This window comes from Artibeus jamaicensis, unplaced genomic scaffold (assembly GCF_021234435.1).
Source record: "Artibeus jamaicensis isolate MK-2021 breed Jamaican fruit bat unplaced genomic scaffold, CSHL_Jam_final contig_1715, whole genome shotgun sequence".
NCBI classification, from domain to species: domain Eukaryota; kingdom Metazoa; phylum Chordata; class Mammalia; order Chiroptera; family Phyllostomidae; genus Artibeus; species Artibeus jamaicensis.
In genome coordinates, this window is record NW_026521335.1 from 2,994,050 (window position 1) to 3,013,488 (window position 19,439).

At 48.0% G+C, this 19,439-nt stretch overlaps 1 protein-coding gene across 4 annotated transcripts in view; it reads right to left on the bottom strand.

The window, feature by feature from the left end:
* Positions 1 to 476: 476 nt before the first annotated feature.
* The window catches only part of TUFT1 (tuftelin 1), a 35,018-nt gene continuing 16,055 nt past the window's right edge, over positions 477 to 19,439 (bottom strand). The window contains exons 2-12 of one of the 4 annotated variants that reach the window (XM_037143662.2): positions 17,897 to 17,995; positions 14,883 to 14,969; positions 14,266 to 14,355; positions 12,740 to 12,805; positions 10,374 to 10,487; positions 6,929 to 7,057; positions 6,269 to 6,363; positions 4,291 to 4,396; positions 3,529 to 3,612; positions 2,541 to 2,641; positions 477 to 1,960 (exon numbers count right to left, since the gene is read on the bottom strand). In XM_037143662.2, the coding sequence (XP_036999557.2) occupies positions 1,897 to 1,960; positions 2,541 to 2,641; positions 3,529 to 3,612; positions 4,291 to 4,396; positions 6,269 to 6,363; positions 6,929 to 7,057; positions 10,374 to 10,487; positions 12,740 to 12,805; positions 14,266 to 14,355; positions 14,883 to 14,969; positions 17,897 to 17,995 (1,035 nt within the window). In that variant the 3' untranslated portion in view covers positions 477 to 1,896. The remainder of the gene's footprint in view (positions 1,961 to 2,540; positions 2,642 to 3,528; positions 3,613 to 4,290; positions 4,397 to 6,268; positions 6,364 to 6,928; positions 7,058 to 10,373; positions 10,488 to 12,739; positions 12,806 to 14,265; positions 14,356 to 14,882; positions 14,970 to 17,896; positions 17,996 to 19,439) is intronic. The other 3 variants (XM_037143664.2, XM_037143663.2, XM_053670701.1) reach the window with 3 other exon arrangements.

Here is a 19,439-nt window from a genome sequence, read left to right on the forward strand (position 1 = left end):
AGAAAAAGATCACTGGACTACGTGAATGATGTCCAGAGATAGCCCAAAACTAAACCCTTAGAGAGCTGTAGTCAGCATTTCCAGAGGGCTTCTCACTTCTGCAGAGGACATGGAGTTGCTGAGCCACCTCTGGTGCTGATTAGTAAACCTCTCATCACAGGGTCTCTGCTCCAGACCAGTTCTTCTCCCACTGAGAACACACACTGGCCAGGCTCAGGGACTCCATGAGGCCACCACACCAGATGAGGTCAAAGCTACAGTTAGGGGCTACCTCCTTCAACCAGGACTCGGGCCACGACACTGAGCTGCTTAACAGGGACATTCTCACTTTTCTGAGAGCCACAGGGTCCTCACCTCACAGTGATGGGATTCCAGACCCCACTTCCCAGCAGTGAACAAGATGCCCATCCTCACGGGGCACTAAAATTATGTTCTTTCATCCTTCCTGAAAAGTGAAAAGAAACCAGGCCACGAGCTCAAAGAGAAACATTAACAAATTTATTAAATTTACCAAAGAATATAGTACAAGAAACAATAGCAGAACTGGAAAGGTCCGTGGAGATCAACTGTCTGAACCCTGGTTCAGGAGCTGCACGAAGAAATCAGAAGACCATCACACAGACAGAGCCAGAACATGATGCGCAAACACCCAGACTTAAGGCTTCCGGTCTGGAGCACAATAGAACCTAAAGACTTCTGGGTCCTATAGCACCACATTCTGATGCTTTTCTCTCTCTTGAGGCTGCAGGAAGAGCCCTCAGGGGCACACTATGAGTAACAGGGTCAGCTGGAGCCAGGACAACAGACCCACAAGGAAGCAAGGGGTGCAGAGGGGGTAGGAGAATTCAATTCTCCCCAAGAATCCTGACCGCCCTCTTCCCCCAAACATACAATGTGTCAGGGCAAATATACTTGCGTTCCTGAGGTGCCGATCAGGTGTGGAGGAGGAGGGGAAAGAAGCAGAGGAAAGAAAGAGAGAGGTTTATAACAGTGTTGCTCTGAAATGAAGTCCTGTGGGAACACTCTCCTCCCAGTGCCGAGGAAATCCAAACACTGCAAGAGGAGGGTACAGAACTCTGGTACTGAATCAGTTGTGAGATAGAAGCAAAAACGCCAATAACTTAGCAAAATAAATACAACGAGAGTTTCGCTGACATTGATGTAACCCAGTGAAAATAGTTTTTAGGCTTTGAGTCGGTCAAGATGACTAAGGTGCACCTTGTGCTGCACCTTAGGGGAACCCCTAAGAGATGCTGGGAGTCGTCACAGCGGAGAAGTCACACTAACTGTGGCCCTGCACAATCTTCTGCTCCAAGCTACTCCCGGAGTGCATGTTCTCCTTCCCCCAAAACAGGGACTGGCCCGTCAGGGCTGAGGGAACCTGCTGTCTCTCTTTCTGAAAAAGACCCAGGTCAGCATGAGCAGAGGGTGGAGCCAGCAGGAAAACAGTTTGTTGCTAAGAATCGAGTTGTGTTTTTGGAAGGAACTTTGTTCCCCCAGGACACTCCCCAGTCACTGTGGACATCTGCGTCTCCATCTTCCAGGGCTCAGGCCAATCTTGTCATCTCTTCACTTCTGATTGGATGAGGGCCTAGGGCAGCTGAACTCCTGGCTACAATGAAGGGAGGCTCTGCTAAGATAAAACCAGTAACTACAAGGATAAGGGTGGGGCCCTGGCTCCTGCCAGCAGGATACTGTCCGCCGAGGGCTGCAGTGTCCAGAGGAGGCGCTCATCCTCCATCCACCCAGCAGGCCGAGGACAGGAGTTTGGAACCAGGGCACACAAACCCCATGTCCCAAGGGCAGCCGGGGACCCGGTCAGGAGGTCAAAGTCAGTGCTAACAGCCTACAGGGGTGACGAGCTTCCCCAGCAACAGCAGCATCCATCTCCTCAGCTCATGTTTCCACTACCCGGATAAGAGGCATGGGCTTGGGGCTGGGAGGCTTGGCTATCCGAACGCTGAAAAGAAATTTGGAAACGTGAGTCCTGTGCTGTTGCCCACCCTTCACAGGGCCACCCCTCCGCATCCGTCTCTGGAACTGTTCACTTCAGGGCTGCCTGAGCTCTTGGGTTCCAAATGCTCTGAAACTGTCACTGTCAGTGACATCCAAGGGGAGGCTTGGGGGTGGGACTAGTCTGGTGGCAGGGGTGATGAGAACAGAGGGAGCAAACAACTGTGAAGTGGGTGTGGCTGTGATTCTTGTTTTTTCAAAGTCTTGAACCTTTTTGTGAATTTCTCGAGGCAAAAAAAGGCCTCTTCCTGGAAATATGCGCATACTACACATGCATGATTTTTGGACACAATTTCAGAGGGTTCATACACCTCTGTTAGCTGTTGGTGGGCCTCCTGGGGAAGTGGTAGCCTGCTCTGGCCTAACCTGGTGAGAGAATGCTTTGGGCAGAGAGTGGGTCAGAGAGGTCAGAGGCTGAGATAAACTTGGATGTAAAAGAGCCGTGGCCTTGGCATCAGCACTACAGGTTCGCCGCAGCTCCTTCCTTCGCCTGCTCCCTTGGCCCCGCCGCACACACACCCGCTTACCTGCCCAGGGTCTCCGTCTTGGTCCAGGTCTGGGTGCTGAAGTTGGCGTGACTGACTTGTTTCTCTATCAGGTGCTCCAGCCGGTCGTGCATCTCTAAATTCTGCACCACGAGTTCTGGGGTTACAACTGGCCTTCTGGCTTTCCTTTGTCACGTTTAACTGCTCATCCGCTCTCTCCACCTCTGTGCCTGCACTGCTGTCACCCTGCCCCAACCATGGTGCCTCTGCCAGGACACCCTCGCCCCTCGTCTGCCCCAGTCCAGATTGATCTCGTGCCCCTCCCTGAGAAGTGTTCTCTCAACAGCTTTGTGCGACACCGCTCAGTCCCTGTATATCTAATTTCCTGGAGTTAGCTGAGTTATTTATGTGCCCTTGTTAATATGCTATTCCATGAAGTATTCTTAGGTAATTTTTTTTCATGTATTTTATCTCCAACTCTAGACTAACAACTCCCTGAAGATCAACAGCCCTGTCTCCCACTTCTTTTTTATCTCCCTAGCCACAAGGAAATTTCGCATGTGGCTACAAAGCAATCTTTAGGTAGTTAATGGACAGGAAGGACTCTGAGGTTTAAGGTGGAAATCAGCCGAGGAACAACTCATTAGCTAACTGAGCCCACTGACTTGGCTGTGAGACTCCACCTCTATGAAATGTCTTCTCCTTCAAAGTCCAGCTCTGTGGTCGGCTCCTCTGCTGAGCCCACAGGCAGAATTAAGGACTCGCCTCCACAGTTGCAGGGCACGGGGCGTATACCATGATGACATAGCTCTTCAGAGTTGGGGGCAGGTCTTACCACTGTTAGAACCCCCCGAGGTTCTCAGACGATGTTCACTCAGCTGAACTGAAGATCTACCAGCCATCCCAGATGCTCACTTCTGAGCAGCAGTTAGACAAGTTGAGGCCCCTGCCCACCGGAACCTCTCCCTGCCTCATGCCCCGTCTTCTCTTTGGGACCCTGCTCCCTCCCCAGGCTACCCAGCGCACGCACCTCTGCTTCCAGGTAGGCTATTTTCTCCTTGAGCTCCTGGATGGTGCTGTCCTTTGACTGGATCACAGCCTTCGAATTCTGGAGCTGCAAAGATACGGGAGACACCTGAGCTCATTTTTGCAACGACTCATTCACACTCATCCAACTTCACCCCGATGCCAGGAAGCCAGCAGAGACTAAAGGCCAAGTTTGCACCACTCACATGCCTTGCGTAGCTTTTCTGTAAAAGCCTCATTTCAGTCAATATTAAACTCTGGATTATCCCCGGTGTGAGGGTAAGAGGTAAGAGGGAAACACCACCCTGATAACCCCAAATAATAGATGATTCCATTTCATTTGACTTTGGGAAATACAACTTTTTTATTCATTTAGGAAGTAGTTATTGAGCGCTTACTATATGATAGACTCTGTTCTGGACAATGGGAAACAGTAGTGAACAAACCAGAAGAACCCGGCTGACATGCAGCAAACATGCCCCGCCACTTAGGGGTCTTCAAGTCTCAAAACTAGTCTCCAAGCCGGCATATCCTGAGTATGCTGCCCTTGAGCACAGGTGGGAGAAAGCCGAAAATCTGCTATGAGGTACAGGGTTGACAATCCACACACAGGTAAGTGAGTTTATTGGGACGTAGTATAAGAATACAAGCCAAGCTCCCTAGGAGAATAAATAGAAGCATAGACTGGACAGGGAAACAGGGCCAACTCAACACAGTGACTTCCAGCGGGGGCAACCCATGGCAGGGGAGATCCGACCCTGCTCACCTGCTCTATCATTTGCCTGACTTTCCGCTGCTGGCTCTTCAGCATGTCATCCAAGTGGTGGATCTTCTCCCGCAATGCGGCCACATCCTTTTCCAGGTTAGCGGCCCTGGGGACACAGAGCAGAAGACTAAGGCAAGGGGTACAGATGCTTTGTCTCCCCAGTCCTAGGAAGAGGCCTGGGCTCAGGGCTTCCATGCAGTGTGATTCCCTCCGCCCAGCTCCCCAGTGCTTTGCCCTAAGATGGGGAGACACATTAGAGCACCACAGCGGAGGCATCGCTAGAGACCCTGTGGCCCGAATGAGGAAAATGCGTCTCAGAAAGGTGAGACGTGGTCATTCCGGAGAGCTTTAGGGGGCAGAACTGGAAACCGTAGGTAGGTGTCCCAGGGAAGCGGTTCTTATGCAAACGCAGGAACCGTGCCAGTGTGAAAGTTGTCAGAAGTGGTCTGCCTTGTGTGTAGGGGGCTCCTCACTCCTGGAAGAATGGAGCAGGAGCTGGGACTGTGACGCCCGCCACAATCAAGCTGGTGGCAGGATTTTTTTATCAAGAGGGAGATCAGATCTGAGGACCCTTAAAGCCTTTTCACACAAGTCTGTTTTTAAGTCTCCTGATTCCTAGACGCTGCTGTCTCCTTTTCATCTCCTAAGCAAACTGGGCCAAAATCCCCAAAGGTCAGGTGGCTGGGGAGAGTGTCCTGGAGTTCAAGACCTCTGAAGAATTCTGGTACCCATTACTCTCCAGTTTCACCAGAGGAGGAAGCAGCCGCGTGCCTGCCGTTAGAAGGTGAGGGGGTGGGCTACAAATGAAATCTCAGCAGCCCGACCTCCTCCCTAAGCTTCAGGTGCTTCCACCCTCAGCTCCCCGGTAACCTCTCACTCTCCTTTCATTTAGGAAATCGACGCTGGTGATGCACAGCCACCACTTGCCATGCCCGAGCCTCGGTTTTGGGTTTGTCTGGCCTTTTCTGCTTCTCCTGTTCATTCCTCCCTGTCACTTGCCCACGAGCACCCACTTTTAAGGAACAGGGAGTATAATTTAACGCAATTCTTGCTGTGAAGTCCGGTCAGAAAGGAGGCTCCACGTCTGCACTCTCCATGCCAGGCAGGCCTGGACCGTGGTTATCCCGACGGAGAGAAAATGCTCCTGGCAGACGGAGGGGTCCAAGAAGGCAAGGATGATGTCATGTCTGTTCATCTTTGAAATTCCTTACAAGGCCTTTCAGGTCATGTCTGTTGAACTTGAAAAGGTCCAACTGATACCATAAAGGTCAGATCCAATATGCTGGTGTTAAATTTGGTCTACCATTTGAGATCTTATTTATCAGTTGCCAAGGGCATAAAGAACTTCCTAACTCTTGAAGGTCCAGAATGGCCCAATAGTTGCTCTGGTCTTTCACTGGTCTGGGGCCTCTGATGCCCTCTGACCCGAGGGCATGTGCGAAACCTTCTAACCTCGAAGTGGAAAGGATCTCAGAAACCCCCTATAGGCTGACAGGTGGTTCTCAGTGTCCGAGTTGCTTCACATGAAAGGAAGATCGTTCTCTCTTTGCAAACCTGCCACTGTATTTTTCATCAGCACAACTGGTGAGGAAGTTACTGGATTTTACTTTCAAACAGTTTACGGTCAGTTGTTGTTTTGAGGGGAGGAAACCGTGTAACAATCCTCCACCCGCATCCAGGGGAACAACCTGTGCTGCAACGGCAGATGCTTTTCCAGCTCTTGACCTTGGCTCTTAAAATAAAAACCCTTTTCTCAAAGTTATTACTCCATGGAAAATGAACTCCGCAGAGATGGCAGCTCCCCAAACAGCATCTCCCTGGGCGGGGCCCCACCCTGAGCAGACACACTGACTCAGAGCTGGAGGGTCTGACGACAGCACCAGCCTCTTCCCCGGGGCTGGCCACCCCGAGAGCTGCAGGCGGCATGGCCCGCCCTGCCCTCCCTGCACCCCAGCTGCATGGCAAACAGGGCTTTTACTTTTCTTGTTCTGCTTGGCAGTCAGCATTCTTGCTCCGAAGTTCCTCCAGGACCGTCTCCCCTTCCCTGACCTTCTCCAGTAAGGCTTGATGCTCCTGGAGGAGCCAAAGGAAAGAAAATCCAGAATAAGGAGATGGCAACAGGTTCTGTATTCAGGGTGAGGTGGCCACTAGAGCTGGGGCTCAGCCCCTGCCGGGCCCGGGACAGCTGCCAAAGAGCAGCAGGCCGAGCTGGTTTGATGGGGTGCCCTCCCCTGTCAGAGAGAACCCTTCCCACCCTCCACACATAGAAACTTCCCAGCCTCACCCAGCTGCCCAGGCGGAGAGCCTGGCCCTGCACCACTCGGGCCCACCTGCCAGCTGTGGCTGCAATCCCTCAGAAACCAGGCAGAGTGGCTCCTTAAGAATAGTTCAAAAGCCCATAAAGGGCAGCTGTGTAAGAATCCAGCTAAAATGGAAATGGGCTCAACTCGAGTTAGCATGGGCTGGAGCTAGATGACAGGAAGGCCTTTCCTTCCTTAAAGGCTAAAAGATACTAGGTGTGCTGTGAAGTGTCTTTTTCTGGAGCTGCTCAGAAAGGAGAGTCTCCGCAGGTGTCTCGGTCGACCCCAGGCTCCCCACCGCCCGGAGTCTGCGCTCTGAAGAGCAAGGCTCCCCGTACCGTCTCCATCCCAAGCAGGTGCCTCTGCAGCTCTCCGACTTCCATCTCTTTCTGCTCTGCTCTGTCCTCCGCTCTCTGAAGGGCCAAGTGACTCTGCTCTGCTTCTCTCTGATACCGGCTGAGTGTGACCTAAGACAAGATGGGGATGTATAAAACAGGGGACAAAAAGACTGAATGTGGATAAAAACCTTAGAAATGTACCTAGGAACCTAGGTGCGGTGATGGGAGGAGGGGGACAACCCTGATGAGCACACGGCCATCTCCCACCCACTGTCCTAGGACCACTTGGGGGACTAGCACATTAACTCCATTTCCGGGGTTCACTGACACACACTGGCTGAGCTCTACTTTAGAGTGACACTTGGAAAGTAAGCACCATTTTCCAGTGGTTGACTTCTTCAACACCCCCATGGGTCCTCTAACGCCACCCAAAGTCACCCAACACTGTGGTGTTCGGGTCAGAGAATCCAGGAGGGGCTATCTCCACATCACTCCTTCTGTTCCCCAACGCTTCCTCACCTTCCCCTCAAGCCACACTGCAGCCTGCACACAAAGGCCAGAGGTACCGAGCACCAGGAAGAATCTGGCTTTTTATCTAAGATGACAATGTGGAAAGGATAGAAGCAGAATTTGAGGATGAAAGGTAACGTAGGAACTTGCTTCCTTTCCTTCCACATGCACTTTGCCAAGCCCTAACTATCCTTCAGGTCTTGGCTTAGACGCCCCTGCTTCCAGGGAGCCGCCGAGCCTGGGCGGGACACCCTCAGCGGACACACTGCCCTCCCCTCGCAGAGAGCAGATTTTGCCCGGGCACTCATGGTCTGTCGTCCCCCCCCCCCCCCGCGTGAGCACCATTACATTCCCAGAGTTCAGCACAGCACCCGTCACGTAATCGCTGCTCAGGAAAATCACTAATGGAATTGAAGTTCATCTAGGGCAACCCTCTCCTTTCCCACCTAGAGGCCGGACGACCTCTTCGAGGTTACGCAGCTAGAACCCAGTTACTTCACCATCCATTTCAATAGCTTCCCGGCTACCCCAGACTGACTCCTCGATCAGTTAAGAAAACTCGGGTAACCTCCGGAAAGCATGACCAGCCCTGGGAAAGGGAACACCGGCAGCCAGTTCTTCCAGCTCCTCCTGAAGTCAGATCAGGGAGGAGAAAGCAAAGGGTGACGTGTGATGGGACGTGTCCCTGCTGCACACCGGCCCTGGCCAGAGCAGGCTCACTGCTAATCCTTCCTGACAGCCAGCAGCCAGTAGAACGAGAAACCAGGCTTAATGGCAGGTTGTTTTCATGCTAATTGAGAACCTTGCCCTTCCTAGCCCCCGGTTCAGAAAAGTAGACCACAGAGTCTAATTCATTAGGAGAGACAGTGAATATCCCACATGAGCCGGGAACAGGCCCGCCCCATGGGCAGGAACTTAAAATCAAGGCCTCTCCCGCTCACTCTGACCAATGCAGCTCAGTGAGTGAATCGGGTGCCATCCTGCAAACAGGAAAGGTCGCCTATGCGATTCCTGAGTTGTGGGCCAGGTCCCTGGTTGGGGGAGGTGCAAGGGGCAATGGATTGATGTTTCTCTCTTCTCCTTCTCCCTCCCTTCCCCTCTCTCTAAAGATAAATAAAATCTTTTTTAAAAGTTTCTCATTTCTGTACATAAACACTGTGTCCAGGTTGGTGCGTGCTCAGGGCATTGCATTATCAGTCCCAGGACCCTCCCACCCCACTGTCAGATCAAGAAGGAGAAAGAAAGCCAGCATGCTCTCCTGCTGAGTCTGTCCCTGTAACTCTAGCCAACCCGGCCTTAGAAACCTCTTCAGCACAAGAGAGTGTGCCAACCTACCCCAACAGTGGACCCGCCCAAGGAGTACCTCCTGTTTGCTGGTGGGTGCTGTGTGCCACAGGGTTAAAGGGCAGCCCCTTCTAAGAAACTGCGGGTATGTGGCTAAAGCGGTCAGGGGCCTTCTAGTCACTGGATCTCACTCAGGACACTTGTGCTTAAGCTTTGAAACCCAGGGCTAACACAGCCCTCTCCATGAGGCCGAAACCAGCAAGGACTTCACAATGCCTCTCAGTGCCCTGCAAAATGCACAGTCTGGTCAGCACTGCAGCCTCACCCTCCCCTTCCTCCTGCTCTACTCCAAGAAAGCAGCGAACAGCTGGTCACCAAACTAACACATCACCAGGCACGTTACTCAAATTGTGGCATCTGAATACATGCGGCAAAGTGCTTTACTGCACAGCTGCTTTGTTCTGAGACCAAACTAATCTCAGCATTGCCTTAAGTCCAAACTATTTGGGAGAGGAAAATCTGCTTGTTAAACTGATCACTAAGAAAAGTACAGGGTATCTTACATTTCTAAAAACCCTTTACAGTAATAAATATGTACATATTATTATCAAACTCAATCCACACAGGAAGCATATTTCATGACCACTTTTTTTACAAAAGTTGAAACTGATACTGAGAGAGGTTACCTCCTTGCTCCAATGACACGTCAGCTGGACCAGAGGCAGTCAGTTGTTCTCAGTCCCTTCTAGCTCCCCCTCAGTCCACCCCTCAGATCCCCCAGTCTCATGAAAAAGAGTTTGGGTGGCCTTCCTCTTTCCACCAGCTCTCGGCGTGCCTGGGCAAGCTGTAATCCTGTCATTACCTAATGACATAAACAGCTTACATGTGGATGAACAATAGCAGATAGCAGATGGTTAATCTCACATAGGGCAGTTAAAGAAACTATCCAGTATTTGCCCAAAGTTCTTCAGGTTATACTCATAGAACTTTCTGGAAAGTATGAAAGACCTCACACACTTTTAGTAGCAGGGGGCTTTCACTTTCTATTTATAGACCCATACTTGAAAAATCTTCTGTAATAACCTAGTATTACTTTGATAATAATAATTGAGATATTCATTCAAGATCACAAAGCTTTGTATAATAAGGCTAAGACTACAGCCAAAGTCCTCTCACTCCATGGGCACGGTTCTTTCTACAACCACGAAGATTTGCCCACGCATCCAGTGTACGGAGACGAGCAGCCCACCTCGTGCGTGTATCGTGCCAGGTGCTGGGGTTGCAGTGAGGAGCCTGACAGCTGCTATCCTTGCCTACATGGTGCCAAGATCCCAGTAACTCTTGCCATGGCTCTTAGTGAATGAGTTTCTGAATGACCCGGACCCCAGACCAGCACCGCTGCTCAACCTCAGCAGAGCGGAGAACCAAGAGCTGCCCTTCAAACTAGGGGCTAGTCTTGGACAGCAAACATGGTAAATAAGTATCTAGGAGAGGGAGAAGCAGACAGCAAGTGCCCCAGGCCTCAAAGCTAACCTTTCCAGTTGATGGCCCTGGGCCAGAAAGACATTAAGTCCATACCGAGAAAGTTGCTGGTGCTTGTATCCAGCAGCCCAACCCCTGGGGCACCTTCTCCCCAAATCCCAAATCTCACCTCAAAACCCACACGTTCTGACTGGTGCTGCCGCTCAGCCTCCTGCAGCTTGGCAAGCAAGTCCCGCACGGTCTTCCTCAAGCTGTCGACATCTTCGCTTACATAGATGTCCACCTACGGCCAGAGCAAGGAAGGAAAGGGGAAGCCCCTATGCTTGTGACTCAGTACGAGAAGATGCTCCCCCAACACATGCTCGTCCGCACCATCTTGCCCAGACCACCCTCACAAAAGAATTCACATCACGCAAGGGGTGAGTCAGTCCAAGGCCCCGAGGAGTTCTGAGTCATTCATGAAACACTCTTTCTCCATACTCTAAAAAAGTCAACTAGCTGCCTATCGCTCGACTGATTATTTTAGGACACAGTAATTTTTATACGTGTGTCAACTGACCGACAGCTGTGTTTATGCCGCCCTCACGTGTGCATCCTGTCTCCATCAGACAAGCTCCCTGGGAGCAGATACCTGGTTCCTCTCTGGACTACAGTTTCCTGCGGCGAGGACTGCACCACACCCATCACGGGGGGCAAGTCCCAGAGGTGCAGCTTTCACTGTTCTCTGTGCCTAGCACAGACTGGGAGACCAAGGGTTACCGATGGATGGGCAGGTTTGGGGCAAAGGCACCCTATAAGCCCCGGAATCTAAGTCCTCGAAGGAAAAGGTGCCTCAGTGATTTTACTGTAAGTCTCTCCCACAGACACACCCAAGTGTGGGCTGGTGGTTCGGGCTGAGCTGGCGTGTAGGGTCTCGCCCCCATCTCTGCAGCACAGGTACCAGACACCCCAAGGGGCCGGCTCCTGTGAGTCTTTGACAGAAAAACTGCTCCCCAGCTTGCACTGTGGGAAGCAGCAGCACCTTCAAAGCAAAGCGCAGTTGGGAGGAGGGCGGACGGGTCCCAGCTGCAGCATTATTACTGGGTCTCGTGGGCCTTCATTTCTCTACCTGTGAATCAGTCAGAAGACTCCTCGCCACGCCCTACCTACAAGGCTGCCTCAAAAACAAGACAATATCTGGTAGGACTTGGACCTCGCGAGAAGACACAGGCTGAATAGATACCAAGTGTCATTATAACTTGTTGCCAATAGCATATTTACCAACTATGGTGACTCAGAGGAAGAGAAAAATCCGAGCTGCACCTGGGAAGTGAGTGGCAGAATCACAACACTCCAAACCCAGGCTCAGCAAGTAGTATCTGCTCAGCTGCCCACAGCAGGGCCTAAGCTGCGCGACAGGTGAGAGCAATTTAAATAGCTCCTGGCGCAGAATTATTACGTGTTTAGTTCAAATGGAGTTCTCGGAAGATGATTCGACAACATGGGAAATTTTCATGAAGAGAAAAGTTTAGAAAAGGGAATTGGAAAACTTTGTATGTAGGAGTCAGAAACAACCAAGTAGATTTTAACAAAACAAGGTGAACAGATCTAAACATAGGATGTCAGGTAAAAAGAAAACACAGAAACAGCACAAGTCCATCATGAAAACTGAAAACACATTTACTAGGCATATTTAAATCATGTATTGAATATATTAGTGAGAACAGCCATGGAAAATACTTTGCTGTTATTCAAAAGCATGAGGTAGATCCACCTGTACTAACATGAAAAGAAAGTTATATTGCAAGTAAGGAATTATTGTTTACCATGACCCTGTATTTGTGAAAAGTACATATATATTATATACACACACTCACACATGGCACATGTGCACAACACACGTGTGCCTATAAACATGTATGTACATGACACACATGTGATATTTGAATATGGTCATCTGTGTTTTTTAAACACGCTAGAATGGTGGTCCCCAACGTTTTTGGCACCAGGCACTGGTTTTCCCACAGACTGGTGGGGAGGGGGCAGAAGGCGGAGCTCAGACAAGCTTCCCTCACAGCCTGGGTCCTAATAGGCCATGGACCGGTACCAGTCCTCAGCCTAGAGGTTGGGGACCCCGTTCTAGAACACTGGTACTCACCTTCAGCTAAACATCACAATAACCTGAAGAGCATATAAAAGGCCTGATGTCCGGGTCACATCTCAGGCCAATTAAATTACAATCTCTAGGGATGGCAAACACACATCACGTCCTTTAAAGCTCCCAAGGTCATTCCAACAGACAGTTAAGACTGAGAAGCGCTGCTCTAGAAGGATCCACACATTTCAATCTGTTAACAGTAGACACTTCCAAGGAGTGGGACTGAGGAAGAAGTTGTTCTGTTTTATATGTTTCTCCATTGTTTCCATTTTTACAGCAAGTAAGTGCTACTCTTACATGTAGTGAGAGAGAAAAAGCTAATATATAAGGGGGTCAGGGAGGAGGGTATCTTGCCTCCTGGCTAACCAGCAGTTAGCACTGTTTTCCTTGTCACCTACCTCGGGTGGGCTGCTGTACAGGGTCGTGGGACTCGGACTAAAACCATTGGGCTTCTCTAGCACCATCTTTCCAAAAAAATAATAAATAAAATGGTAGTTAAAACAATCCCAAGCAACAGACTTCTAAACATTCTTCTAAGATCTCAAATCATAGATAGATAGATAGACAGATAGATAGATAGACAGACAGATAAGGACATTGAGGAGGGCAGAGAGGAGGAAGAGGAGGAAAGGGAAAAGGGAGAGAGAAAAAAGGCTCCCAGCGCTGTGTGAGAAAACGGAAAGGAGAGACGTGGAGAAAGGTGTGCCACCTTCGGAAAGAACAGTCTAGCCTTGTAGGGAGGATGAAGGAAACTTCAGGTTAAAACCTCTCAACAGACTGGAAAGTATGCAGGCCCACTCCTTGCAGCTCAGGGAATACAAGCAGCTGCCTGCCACAAACAAAGATGCTCCCGTGCCCCACAGGGATCCTGACAAGGTTCGACAAAGCATAAATCAAAAGGGGAAGCAGCACTTGCTGCGATTCTTTCCAACCCAAAACCTGATTATTCATCATATGAATTCTGGCTGTGCAAACGAGAGGCCTGGACTTTGGGCCGTTCTCCAAGCAATGGGTTTTTCAGTCACCTGACGAAGTACCTCATACCAACCAGATGTGAGCTCAGGCAGTGAAGTCCCACCTCCAGCCAAAGCAAAATGCATTAGGGGGTCTCAGCCACACGGCCAGTGCACGCCCAAGCCAAAGAGGAACTTGGCTGGCACTAGGTTCTGGGTCATGCTTCCCCTCAGGATAATGAGGGCAGGGGCTGAAGGGAAAGACCACCCCACTCAAACCACATGCAAGTGAAGAAGAGACAACTCAGAATCTAATGGGGGATGAGGATCAAGTCAGGAAGAGACAGTTCTACTTTCCTGAGGACATTTCTGTCTCAAATTCTGGAAAAGTTGACAAGCAGGATTCCAGGAGTGTCTATCCCAAGAAGTCTTCTCCAATTAGTTCAGTTGAATAAACATTTACTGATGACTTTCCGCATCCCAGCCCCAGCGTGTGGGGATGCAGAGATGGGTGAACCCTAACCTCAAGGAGCTTCCCCTCCCAGTGCAGAAGCAACAACATACACAGATAAATAACCGACAGGGACCGGGACTTCCAATTCACACTCCAGGTGTTACCCAGACCGGGTGAGATCGACCTGGTGACTGTCAGCTTTGTAAGACTTTGTATTACAAGAAGGTAGATCACAGGATCCTTAGAGATAACAGGTTCTGCCAATAACTGAACAATACTTTTACTTATATAAACCCAATTTTTGGACAGTGTTTTAGGAACAGGCGTCCTGTGCCTGGGCTGAGGTGTGTGCACGCCAGTGCCCCTCTGCTGGCTCGCCCTCTCACACGGCTGCAGGGGGCAGCTTCACCTAGATTCTCTCCTTTCCTGGCAGTGCTGTTAGACTAGGCACCCACGGGGTGACAGGCACAACCCCACCTCCTCCGCGGGGACCCAACCAAGGACCAGTTCCTATTACCTGTATCTCCTGTCGATGGTGGGACTCTCCTAGATCTCTGTCAAGCTTACTACTTATATCCTCCCGTAGCTTCCGCAGGCAGTTCCTGGCCTGGGAGGGGAGGACAAGGAGCTTCAGCTTTGGGATAGGGAAGGAGAGCACATCAACTCACCCACCTTCGTGTCCATCCCCAGCTGTACCCCTAGGAGTCAGGTGCTGCTCTAGGCACTGGCTGGGGGAAGGAGGGTCCCCAGTCCCTCCTGCACAAACAACAAAATAAGCAAAACCCCTGCCCCAGGGTTCTTGCTAGGGAGACACACAACACAAAAGACAAATAAGTAACACATGTAGTATGTTATACGGCAACAGGGTGAGGGTTAGAATAAGCTGGGAAAGCGAAGCTGGCAATTTCAGATAGAATGGCTGGGGAATAGTGCTGGACGCATAGTATTTAATAAGCTTTGCGGGTTAATGGGTGGGTCAGAAATGATATTTGACACATGATAGGGCATGGTGGCACTTTGGAGATATACAGGGAGCAGAAGGGGGAAAATCAGAACCCACAAAAGAAGGGAGACAAAAAAATGGGAGTTAGAGAAATGACAAAGGTCATTTCCACAGAGAGAAAGGGCACCCACCTCCTGGATGTACTGGACCTCACTCTTTAGCTGGTTAATACTCTTCTCATGGGTCATCTTGTCTCCAGACCTCCCCTTCAAGTACACCTGCAGAAAGGAAAACAATACTCTCCAGTTGAGAAAACTCCAGTTAAAACATCCCACACGGACAGCCTCACACACTGCTGACAGGAGGGTGGCAACTTGGTGATTCAGATGAGAAGACTTACAACTATATTTACTCTTCCACCTATCAAATCCACTTCTGAAAATTTATCCTAATGAAATAAATTTGGCTAAACTGGCAAAACTTTTACACACACACACAAATTCACAGAAAGAGGATTGTAAAGGGAATTTACACATTTTTCTCTGTATATCATCCTTGAATCTTTTATAATTGAGAAAATGTTTCTTTATTATTTGTGTTATAAAAGGACATGTTATTAAGTTAATAACAGGTTCAGCAAAATATTATTTATGACTGCAAAAAGAGAAACAGACAAATGTCTAACAGTGGAGGACTACGTAAATAAATTATGGTATCCCTATAGTAGAATACTGTGAAGCCATTAGAATGCCAGATAGATGCAGATATTATAAACTACAATTCAATTGGTAAAATTCAATTCTATAGTTTCAAGCAAATTATAGAATAAAGTATATAATACAATTATATTAAAAAATACATATGTATAGAAAAAAGTCTGAGAGGCTATATAATAAAGTGTTTCTTAACATTGACTATATTGATAGAATTACTGGGCAGTTTTATTTTTTAAGGGCCATGCAATGACTTTGAGTAAGAAAAATAAATTAATTAAAGGCACCTAGATCTCTGCTGTGATTATGTACATAAGAATACCCAAAGGAATTCACTAAAAACCTACTAGAACAAATAAAGAAATGCAGAAAGGTTGCAGGATACCAGATCAATATACAAAAATTAACTCTAGTTGTATTTCTACAACTAGCAATGAACAATCCAAAAATGAAGTTAAGAAAACAATTCTACTTACAATAGCAACAACAACAAAAAAGGCTTAGTGAATTAATAAACAAAGTTTAGATTTGCATTCTGAAAATTACAAAACGGTGTTGAAAGAAATAAAAGATCTTAAAAAATTAACTAACATCTTATTTTCATGGATTGGAAAATAATATTGTTAAGACGGCAGTATTCTCCCAATCCAGCTACGGATTCTACACAGTTCCTATCAAAATCTAAGCTGGCTTCCTTGCAGTAACTAAGAAACATCCAAAATTCATATGGAAATGCAAAGGACTCTGAACAGCTAAAACAATCTTGAAAAAGAATAAAATTATTACAAAGCCACAGAAATCAGAGTGAGTGGGACTGGCATAGGAATAGACATGTAATCCAGAAATAATAATAGTATAGTAAAAATACACTGAACTGACTCTGACAAGGGTGACTAGACAATTAAATGGGAAAGAACAGTCTTTTCAACAAATGATGTTTGTAAAAAGAGAGATCCATGTGCAAAAGAATGAAGTTGGACCCCTTCTTCAGACCATCCAAAAATGAACCCAACATGAGTCACAGACCTATTTATAAGAGCTAAAACTATAATTATTTGAAGAAAACAAAGAAATAAATCTTTGTGGCCTTGGTTTAGCCAAAACCTTCTTAGATCCACCACCAAAAGTGATATATATATATATATATATATACCCACACACACACACATAAATCAGATTTCAACAAATTAAAAACTTTTGTTTCAAAGGCTATCATTGAGAAAATGTAAAAAAAATACCATAGAATAGAAAAAAACTTTAATATATTTCCAAATCATGTATCTGATAAGAGTCTAGCATTCAGAATATTAAAAAGAACATAAGTTCTTTGTGTAATCTTTGTTCCACGTCAACAATTAGAAACAACTGAATTTTTACACAGGCATAGGATTTGAGAAAGTATTTCTCAAAAAAACATACAAATGGGCAGTGAGCATATGAAAAGATGTCATTAGAGAAATGCAAGTTACAACCACAGCAAGATACCGCCTCACAGGCTTTAGGATGGCTGTAATCAAAAGATGGATAATAACAAGTGTTGGTGAGGATGCAAACTGGAACCCTCATACATGGCTGGTGTGAATGTTCAATGAAGCAGGTGCTTTGGGAAAAATCCGGTAGTTCCTCAAAAGAACAAATGCAGAGTCACCATATGACCTAGCAATTCCACTTCTAGATATATACCAAGAGAACGGAAAACATGTTCACATGAATATTCAACTAGTATATGAATATTCAAAATAGAAAGTAGAAACTACCAGTATTCAAATGTCCACCAATTAATGGATGGGTAACAAAATACGATATAGATAGTCATGTAAGGGAATATTATCAGCCATTAAAAGAAATAAATATTGACATATATCATAACATGGCTGAACCTTGAAAACATGTTAAATGAAAGAAGCCAGGCACAAAAGGACACATATTGTACAATTCCATTTACATGAAATGTCTAGAAGAGGCAAACCCATACAGACTGAAAGTGGATAGGTGATTGCCGGGGGTAGAAGGAATGACCAAAAATGTCTTGGTATTAATAGTGGTGTTGGTTGCTCAACTCTGAATATATTAAAACCCATTAAACTGTATACTTTAACTAAGTTGATTGTATGGTATGTAAACTGTACTTCAAAAAGCTGTTTTTTTAAAAGAAATCCCAAAAATTGTTTTAATTTTAAAAACTAAGTTTCATTCACACATTTTCCAGTTGTCTCCATAACCTCAGCACCTAAACATGCACTGTGGACAGACACCTGGAGAGGCCACCCCGCCCATCCCCCAAGCCTCGGGCCAGGTCGCACCAAAGTCAGTACAGGTAGACTGTGGTCTCCTGTTGTTCAGATTTTTCCGGGAGATAGTCAGGAACTAGCATCACAGGTCTGGTTCTTCTCATCAAACCGTAAACTCCCTTTCGCAAAATCCGCTGCTCCCTCTCCCATGCAGTAGGGAGAAAGATGAAGGGAGAAAAGGTGGAGGTGAACTAAGCTTACCTTAATGATTTCCTCATGTCCATCGTTGGATTCCACCAGCTCTGAGGCCAGGGAATGACTGGTTGAGTAGCCAGACACTGCACAGGTCTTTCTGCCCACCTGAGAGAGGGAAAGGGAGAGAAAAGTGGCTCGGGAATCCTATGACAAGCATGGAACTTCTGCACCTGGACCTTCGCAGAAACCCTCTCCTCTAAAGACTTGAAGGATTCATCAGACATTCCCTCCAAAACTTCATTTCGGAGCCTGTACCAAAAGCCACACAGCAGCAAGAACACCAGACAGGGAAAATTAGTAGAAATTGCAGGTTAGTTTTAATTTTGGTGGGAGCCTCCCATCCTCCAAAGCAGTGCACCGTGCTGAGGTCAGCCGGGCGCACCTGAAAAGAAGTGTTCCCGACAGCCAGAGAGATGGCTCCCAGCAGCGCTGGGGTGGGGGTCGACGGCGGGGAAGGTCTGGCTGGGGAGAGGAGGCCACCTCACCAGAAACCTCCACACATCCTGGGCTATGTGTTCTAGTTCATCTCCTGTCAGTTCACTCTGGAGAGTCAGTCTGAGAATGTCCACGCTGCCCTAATAATGACAATGACAGCAACAATAACCTTTACCTTCAGTCCACTACTGGTACAGGTGCACTTCACCAGCCGTGTGGAGTGGGCCTTATTATTGCCATTTCACAGACAAGGAAATCTGAGGTCTAGAGACATAACATTAGCTTGCCCAATGTCCGGCCACTCTGGGTAGCAGGATGTCTCTGGGGCCTCTTTACACTGACCAGAGACTACACAGCACCCTGCTCCATGCAGCTCCAGAGGGCCTACCCTGGTCCCCAGGGGGCAGAAAGCACATTGCGTGGGGTCCCCTTTCCCCAACCCTGGAGAGGGCACCCTGAACTGGTCAGCCCCGATCCAGGATTTCCACGCCTAACAGCCACCCAACAAGTTACTGATGTACTTTACAAGACTAGGATTCTTTCCTGAATCAAACTGTAGGAAGGTAGCTGGATCCAAACCCCTATTTCTATGAGCCAAACAGAAATTATCCAAATGAAAGCAGGGAAGACCATAGGTATTTATCTAGAGATCTGCCCAATTTCATAGGAAGAGGCAGATTTTCTTTTAAAACTCAAAGAAGGTTTAAAACCCACATTGTGGGGACAACAGAAAACCTGAGGGAAAAACCATGCGTAAGAGGAGAAGCAGGGGCTGGAGATGTGGGGATATAGTAACACTGAGAGATGGGCAGCAGGCAGAATGAACCAAACCCTGCCTAACACCTGTGGTACGTGTCCAGGTAGACGAGGGGCTCAGCCACTCTGGGCCTCTGGTTCCAACCAGAAAAGTCAGAGGATGTACTAAGTATCCCTAAGGACTTTTCCACCTTCAAAACCGACACTGTGAGAGCATGAAGGGGGAGGGAGTATACACTCCAGGTAATAAAGAGCAGAGCTACCCAGGGATAAAAGTGACCTGAGGTCATCTGGTCATCCCCTGCCTTGAAGTCCAGGCGTGTAAATGCCATCTTAGTCTCGAAGGATTTAGAGGCAC